This window comes from Galeopterus variegatus, unplaced genomic scaffold (assembly GCF_000696425.1).
Source record: "Galeopterus variegatus unplaced genomic scaffold, G_variegatus-3.0.2 Scaffold7256, whole genome shotgun sequence".
Classification (NCBI taxonomy): domain Eukaryota; kingdom Metazoa; phylum Chordata; class Mammalia; order Dermoptera; family Cynocephalidae; genus Galeopterus; species Galeopterus variegatus.
In genome coordinates this window covers 2,356-11,416 of record NW_007733367.1, presented here as the reverse complement: position 1 = coordinate 11,416, position 9,061 = coordinate 2,356, and the positions used below count along the sequence as shown (strand labels likewise).

General features: G+C 34.4%; 1 protein-coding gene across 1 annotated transcript in view; it reads right to left on the bottom strand.

The window, feature by feature from the left end:
- Positions 1–8,549, bottom strand: part of LOC103607224 (activating signal cointegrator 1 complex subunit 3-like) — a gene marked incomplete at its 3' end in the record, with an annotated part of 94,088 nt that extends 85,539 nt beyond the window's left edge. The window contains exons 1-2 of the mRNA XM_008591753.1: positions 8,407–8,549; positions 4,914–5,064 (exon numbers count right to left, since the gene is read on the bottom strand). Coding sequence (XP_008589975.1) covers positions 4,914–5,064; positions 8,407–8,496 — 241 coding nt within the window. The remainder of the gene's footprint in view (positions 1–4,913; positions 5,065–8,406) is intronic.
- Between the last annotated feature and the right edge of the window lie 512 nt (positions 8,550–9,061).

Here is a 9,061-nt window from a genome sequence, read left to right as displayed (position 1 = left end):
CCTCAGTGTCGCACCCGTACCGGACCGGGACCGGCAACGGGATCGCAACCCTCAGTGCTGCGCCCGCCCCTCACTCAGCCAGTGAGCAGGGAACCGGTCTGTATGTGGGATCCGAACCCTCGGAGGGAGCCCCGTCGCGCTCTCAAGCGGCGCACTGTAGCAGTGCGCCACCGGGCTGGCCCGATTCATACTTTCTTAAAGACAAACTCATAAAGATAAGATGCATGAAAATGTCAAAACCCAAATGAATCAGGGGTTATAAATTAGAGAAGGCAAAATAAACAGGCCTTTGTGTGGCAAAATAATTTAAATACTGAAAATAACTAGTTCAATTTTGGCTGAGTCTTGCTCTGTATCCAGACTAGAGTGAAATCATTAGATCACTGTGTTCTGGGATAACTTCAAACATTCTGTGCTGGCCTTGGGAGAGACATTCAGTTACAGAGCTGATCAGGAAACTGTAGGGTCTTTCTACCTACCTGCCCACCATTTTTGAACCTCCTCCTTGTTTCTATCTATACTGTGCAAATTTTATCAGCCTCCTGAAATGGTGATTTAAAACTCAAAGTAACAGAGATATATGCCTAATACATAATGCATTTTATTGATTGTCACTCTCAATATTGACCTCTTTATTTTCAAAAATGTTTTTACTTAGAGCACATAAAATTTATTGACAAAGTTTATACTTATCTTTCAAAATCCATGGAGGAGATAGTTGTGCCTACAGTGAGTATTTGGATATACTAAGATTAAGGGTCAAGAATACTATTTTTAAAGAATTTATAATACTTTCTCCCTAAAGCTAGGTTTAATTATTAAATTAATCTTCAGGGGAGAATCAAATTGTAAAAAGGTATGGAAATTATATTACATGTAAACTGGGAGAAATACTGAAAAATAAAAAAGAGAAAAGCTGCCACTTGTAAGACATTGTCAGCATTACAGGTAGTGAACACCGTAGAGGATACATTATTTCTTTACTAAACATCTACTGTATCCCCTGCAGCATATTAGGCACCTGAGTAAAAAGACGCTGTGATCTCTGTAATCCCTGTATCATCACGGCACTCACAGTCCGTCAGGCAGGAAACAGAAATAAACAATTATTAAACAAAAATAAAAGTACTGTAAAAAAAGTAGGTGATAGTCTAATGGAACACTGTCTAGATCAGAAGGAATCACAGAGGACATGAATAAATGAAGCCTAAGCCATTTCATCAGAGATGAGAAGCATTTCACCAGTTGAACATAACAGGGAAGGTTATTTTAACACATGAAAGACAGAGAAACGGCAGCTCCACAGAGCCTTGGCTGGCATCAGATAGCCATTCCCCTGCCCTGCTGCACACAGGAGTGCGGAAATCCCCTTGTCCCGGGAAACAGGGAGGCCACCACACTACTCATGTTCATGGCAAACCTGGTACTAAAGCATTTGTAGAAGACCTGTTTCTGGGTCGGGATTTTGTATGTAACAGAGCAGCTCCCTTGCGGCAATCTATTGAGAGTCAGTTCTCGAGACAAGGGTTTGTTTTTGTTTTGGGGGGGTTTTTTGGTCTTTTTTGTGACCAGTAAGGGAATCACAACCCTTGGCTTGGTGTTGCCCGCACCGCACTCAGCCAGTGAGCGCACCGGCCATCCCTATATAGGATCCAAACCCGCGGCGGGAGCGCCACTGCACTCCCAGCGCTGCACCCTCCCAAGTGAGCCACGGGGTCGGCCCAAGGGTTTGTTAAAATTTAAAAAAAGAGAGAGAAAGAGATAAATAGATACATAGACAGACAGACAGACAGACAGAGAGAAACAGTATGCACTGTTCAGGAAATTAAGATAGTAAACACTGTATATGTTGGAGTAAAAGTTGCATGTGATACAATGGCAAAGAGATGATAAAGTAAATTATGTCAGTTCATAAAGAAGCTTTTCTTATGTGTCATTCTAAGAAATTTAGTCTAAAGGGTAAGCAGGGGATAAATATGAGCTTTGCCTTTTACAAAGATCAGTCTAATGACTGTGAAGAAGTTGGCTGTGGCAATAAATTACTGCGGTAGTTCAAACTACAGATGGTAAACGCCTGAAATAGGGCAATGGTAAATATATAGAGAGAGGAAATTTAAGAGTAGCTAAAAATTACTTGGCAGGACATGGCCTCTGAACACAAGAAAAGGAAAGGTAAGAATCTAGGATTTCTATCAAGTTTTTATTTCAAAATGTGGATCTAGGCCTACCATTACCACACACCAAACCACAGGGTTCACTTAAACTCCATGGGCCCTGTTTCTTCACATACAAAATGAAGGGATCAGACAACATGTTCCCTGATGTTTCTGCTAGCTTAAAATATGAGAGTATTTCAAAAAGTCTATGGAAAGAATGTATTATCTTTTAATTCCATTCTTCCACAAACTCTTTGAAGTATCCTTGGATCTATTACTCTGACTAATCAATATACACATGGTCTTAAACAAGTGCCATATACTATATTATATTCATATGAAATATAATTGTTTTTCTTTATTCTCTTGCTCTACCTTTTTAATAAAATTACATCAAAATTATCTGTGCTACAGGACAAATATAAGAGAAATCACAGGACATTTTCCCCATGAGACTAATCTTTTCAAAGTTGCTAGTTTTTAATTACATTTCCAGTATCAGCAGCATTTTCATTTAGAAACAATGGCTGACTACTATTACTAGTTTCACTAAAGCTAATCGTTATTCAGTTTAAGCACAGTATTAAAAAGTAGGTATAACAGCATTTGCCTAAATCTAACACTAAGATTTTATCTGTCACAGAAATATTCTTTTCAAACACTAAAGCTCAAAATAATCAATCCTTTAAACACATCAGTCAGTTGATTAGTCCCTAAGTATGAATCAAATGTTTCAACAACAGGCAAAACCACTAGGATTACATTTAATGACTGGTATTTAAAACAATATCTTTTGACTTGTGGCCTGAGATATTAAGGTAAATTGTCTAAACAGTAACTTGTTTTTTTAAAAAATCTTAATTTCCACATAATTTATAAAAAGAGACAATTCAGTCATGGTACTAAACTCAATATTCCATAACTGTTTTTGCTAAGTATTCTGAGGTATTTTAATAATGGAACTAAAGAATAAGAAGGGCACTCTGTACAGTTTTTGAGAAGTACTTTAATCAGATCCAGGTGACCCCAACATCTTACAAATACAGACAGTGAAAACCAGAAGGATTAAGATCCTAGTCAAGGTGATCTAGATGAACCCAAGCTTCTGCATTTTCACTACTATTTTCCAAAGAACCCAAAATGCCTCTATATGTTTAAAATATACAGTGTAATTCTATGCCAAACCAGAAGGATTAAGATCCTAGTCAAGGTGATCTAGATGAACCCAAGCTTCTGCATTTTCACTATTATTTTCCAAAGAACCCAAAATGCCTCTATATGTTTAAAATATACAGTGTAATTCTATGCCAAAAGCTATCACAACTCTCATCAAAGTGTGCTCTATTTCCCCTGGGCTTAAGAAAACTCAATTTGTATTAAAGCTCTTGAACTTCTGAAGATCATCTACTTGCAAAAACATGACATTTATACTTTCACAACTTAAAACAATGAGGACATTCAATTCAATATTACACTAAATTTCACACCAAAGATAGTTAAATGATGTATCAAAAAAAAGTCAAAATATCTGAAGAAAAAATTTAAATATTTGATGATCATAAATAAGTGTTTAAGTCTACGTGCTATAACAGAAACACCCTTCAAAGTTGATGAAAAGAAGAGAATTGCCAACCAGCATATGGTAACATAAGGATCTAAATTTTCCCTTGGGATGAAGTGTTGAACAAGAAAAATAAGATCTTCTTCTCATGAAACTTGTATCCTAGTGGCAATAAACAAAAAAGCAAAATACCAGATAATGATAAATATTATGGAGAAAATGTTATGGAGGTTTATAAGATAAAAAGTGACTGGGTAACAACTTGAGCTTTGGTGGTCACAGAAGGCCTCATTAGGGACATAATTTTTAGCTGAGTTTCGAATGACATGAAAAAATCTACCAGCACTAAGATTAGAACACAAGAACATTCCCAGCACAGGGAGCAGCACGTGCAAAGACCCCAAAACAGGCACCCAGGTCGGTGAGTTTGAGGAAGACAAAGCCATGTGTCTGAAGCACAGTTGGTGAGGGCAAGGATGGTGTGAGGTCAGAGAGAAAGGCCAGGCCAGATCACATACAGCCAGAGTATGAGTTTGGACTTCTTGTAGGTCCAGAACTTCTGAATTTGGAAAATTTACAACTAAAGTAGTGTTAATTATTCTTTTTAGTTGTCAGAGTTTGGAATAATATGATGAATTTCAATGTACAAATTCAGGTGTTTTACCAGAGTCATTTGTTTTGTTTCATTTAGTTTTGTTTTTAACCTTGGGAAAGTAACATGCATTAAGTATACAGTATTATAATTTTAGAAGATAATTTCCTTCAAATATAATCAATTGATGAAAATGTTGGTGTGAAATAAGAATTGAAGCAAAGTACAGCTTAATTGCTGCCATTTACTGTGTGCTAGGTGAGCATCTACAACAAGAAATTGAGCTACATGGCTTTTAAGGTTCCTTGGAACTACATTAAATTTTTAATTTACCTTATCCTTATTTCAATTAAGACAATGGTTTGCAAACCCTAAATTCCTAAAAATCCCTCATGTTTCATTGTTGTAATTACAAATTTACTTCCCCCCCTACGCCACACCCCAACCACTCTATCCCAAGCTCCTTGATAGATAAGACTATCTTTCATAATTATGAATACTTGCCTGGAAATTTTAACCTTTCACTACATAGTATAAGTTTATAAGAAATCTGCATTTGAACCTGGTTCTTAAAAAAAAAAAAAAACGAAACAAAAAACTATACCTATTTGTTTTGCAGCATGTAATATATCCTTTAAGTCTTCATTTACACTTTGCATTTTACTCTTTTCCAGGTTTTCATTCAAAAATTTTACTATCTTCTTCCATGTCAGGTCCAAATCTAACATTTGTTCATGAAGTTTGGATCGCTTTATCTGAAACAGAGAGCATAATATAAGGAAATATTGGTAAAAGTTCTTTTTTTTTTTTCAAATCCATCTCTTATTGCATACATTTTGCATTATTTTATATAACATGCACTAGATACAAGAATTCAAAGTTCCCCACATGTATGTATAATAAAAAAATAATAATAATAAAAATAAAAAATTAAAAGAATTCAAAGTTGTATTTATTTACACCCAAATTGACTGCTCTCAAAAGGAGCTTTATTTAAATGTGATTTCTCAAAGTCTTACTTTTTTAAAAGATAGGTTTAATAAAAGTTTTTTTTTTTCAATTTTAATTACAATGCATACTCATTATGGAATTATTTTCCTACAGCAAAATAAAATACAAAGCAAAGGAAAAAGTTCAACATCAAGACAGCAACAATTGGTAACATCCCACATACCTCCTTCTATTATTCTGATTGTTTTTAACATAGCTTAGGCTACAGTATATTTAAATAAGAGCTTTATGTCATGCTTTTTGATAAAAGGAGTTTAAAGAAAACTAGATTCCCATGATGGGTTCAATATATTCAAGTAGCATTGCTTTCCTAAGTATAATCCTAGCACAGATTATGCATTTGGGAGATTCTTTTCTATACACACTCTTTCTTAACACAATAAATCTTCCCATTCTCAAGAAATGAGCATATAAAGCAATAAAAATTTTCTCTCAGACTACTGGGTTTGATCCATGGATAAAACTCACAAAGCCTTCTAACCAAATAAAAAAGTAGTAGGTCAGATAGAAAATTGTAATTTTACTTTTGGTTATACTGATGATAATGCATAATTCACCATTACCTTCTTGCCTCAGTTTTCTAATTTAAAATGGGACTAGTCAATGTGGTATTAATGGGGAGGAGAATGGGCAAAGGTAGAGATGAAATAAGATAGGTCATAAAATAAATTAAGTTGTTACAATGAGGTCACAGGTACATAAAGATTCATTCATCTTACTTTTCTCTCAACTTTCATATATGTTGGACATTTTCTAAGATAAAAAGTTACATTAAAATAAGGCTCATTATATATGCCACTTTCTTTCCTCAGGAAAAAAAAGTTTAAAAGCCTACAAGAATAAATGAAATGGGATAAGCATGTAGTCCTTACACACTTCTAAATTTAAAATTTTCTGTTGTGTCCTTAATACAGAATAACTTGCAAAGGGCCTTAGGAAGATGAGGACAGGAAATAATTCAAATTTAAGATAGCAATATTGATTAACTATATAGAATATTCCTTATTTTAATTGTGAAAAATGTAAAACAGCACCACTCTAAAGAAGGTGAATTGTTTTGTATCGAAGAAAATTCCATATCATTAGACAAAAAAAAACGTATCAAGACTGTTACAAATCTTTGCTTTCTACTGTCAAACTTTAGGTGAAGCTACATAGAAGCTTTTAGCAATAAAATTCCAACCTACTAGGAAATGATGTTATTATTCTACAGTAAAGTCAAAAAAGGAGTCAGCAATTAACATAAATTTTGTTTTTTCAAAACAGGATAAGGCCAGTTCCTTCTTATACTACATTACATGGTTCATTTCTTCCCATGTACAGTTCATATTCTTTCAGGCCTATAAAGTTCACAACATTATGGCTAAGCCTTTAAAACATTTACCCTTTCCTAGTGAAAAGCTAATCCATTATTTATGTATTTAAATGTCTCCATAGGTTTCATCCATAATATAAAGCTTATTATTAATATTTTAATTTTTACAATCAGCAACTTAAAGATAAATAATTTCAAAGATGTCCAAAATACATAAAAATGGTATGAATGGCTATAGCTTTTGTTCTTTTCTCATACCTTTTAAAACAGAAGATGCATATACCATAAAATCACATTCAGGAAGAAACTACAGTAATTTAAAGATTAAAAATAAAGAAATTCATCACAGGTAATGGAAACATGCATTTACCAGCTGATCAGAATCCATATGTTATCAGCTGAATTGTGTCCCTTCAAAATTCATATGTTGCAGCTCTCTCAGTACCTCAGAATGTGACTGTACTTGAAGACAGGGCCTTCAAAGAGATGATTAAGTTAAGGCCATTAGGGTAGGCCCTAATCCTATCTGACTGGTATCCTTACAAGACGACAAAATTTAGACACACAAAGAGACACAAGGAATGTGCTCCTACAGAGGAAAGACCATGTGAGGACAAAGCAAGAAGGCTGTCATCATTTGCCAGCCAAAGAGAGAAGCCTCAGAAGAAGGCAAGCCTGTCAATACCTTCATCTTGGACTTCTAGCTACAGACCTGTGAGAAGATGGTTTTTTTGTCATTTAAGCCACCCAATCTACAGTATTTTGTGTTATTCTGTGCAAACTAATATACCGCATCAGGGACATTTCTAAGAATCTTTCCTCTAAATATTTTATAACTACGCATCTAGAATTTTCTGGAGGTCTTGATATCATATATTTTTATTTTTCTATAGTATTAATTAAGTTTGTAACTATACATTATTTATTTTACACCTTTATAAGACTTATATAAGTTTAACCATCAGAAGAAATTCTTTGCCAAATCATATGCCCTACTTTGTGGTTTAGAAAATGCAGTCATTGGGACCTATGTAGGAAAGTGACTGAAGATGTTCCCTCAATAAGACAAAAGTGATGCTCCAAATGATAACCATTTTGTACTGGTGCAATCTAACTACATTATACTTGCAGTAAGGGTATAACTGGCACTGTTCATTGTAAAATTGACTCATATAAGGAAACTTTTCCATACCATAATTAGTACTAAAGCAGGGGTCAGCCTTTACTATAAAAGTCAAAACATAGAGTGCATATAAACTTTTGTCTCTTCTAAAATTTATTTCTGAAGTTTTAGTCATAAAGTGGCTTTAAAAAAAAAAGCATTTTTTAAACCTTAAATGCCTCACTTACCAATAAGGACAAGTCAATTATGAGACCAACTACTAAGTTCAAGAGATTAACATTCAGATTTCCCAGGTATAGATATTATTTCTGTCTGTTTGATACGAATTTTACCAGAAACCTAAAAACTTAGATGATCCAAAGGTAAAGTACAGATTACATTACAAAATTAATTGCAGCAGGGACCTTAGCAACAGAAAAATTAACAAAAGATTCATTATTGCAGTTCTGATTATTCCCTTTGACAATAAAGCTATGGGTGCTTAATATTAAGTATTCCCATAGGAGACATCAGTATAACCATTCTCTTCTTGGTCTCATACCAAACTAGACAAAATTTCCATTTTAAGCACATAGAGAACTGAGAAAAAGAATGTTAAATATTTGCCCATACTCTATGTTTATAATGTTTTTCATCTAAAAAATTTACCTTTAAGTCAGCCACTTCTTCATTATAATTATCTTGCTTGGTGACATTTGAAAAGGAGCGCAAGGCTCCTGTGAGACGAGGTAAGGCCATCTATTTTTCAATCAGTGATCCATACAACAAGAAACATGAAACTGAGACAAAACAGTATGATATTTATCTGCTTGGAGGAGGTGAGAGGTAATCAAACGCAACAAATTGACCTGTGCAAGAGAAAAAACAAACCAATTAGTTAAAAAAGCAATTGCTACCAATGCTGAAAATTCTCCTAACAAATTTTCTACCCATGAAGCTTTTTTCATAATGCATTGGCTATGGTTAGAGAAAGAATACAGAAACAAAAAGACACTTTGTTTCAGGGTACTACTATAACATTCCCACCAAACGAGTTCTATATATTCCCAAGTACAGGCCTCAAATACTATGTTACTACTGCCAATAATATTGAGAGATGAAAGAACTTGCCCATATTTTCCCTAGCTTTGTTTTATGCTCACTCATTTCACATTACACAATTTTCCAATGTGCCTTGGATTGAAAGTCCCCCCAAAACTTAATCTCCACTGTACTTGTTGAGGGTGGGAAATCCTACTATAATAATTGAAAAATGGGGCCTTGAAGAGGTGATTAGATTGTGAGGACTATACCCTCATGAATG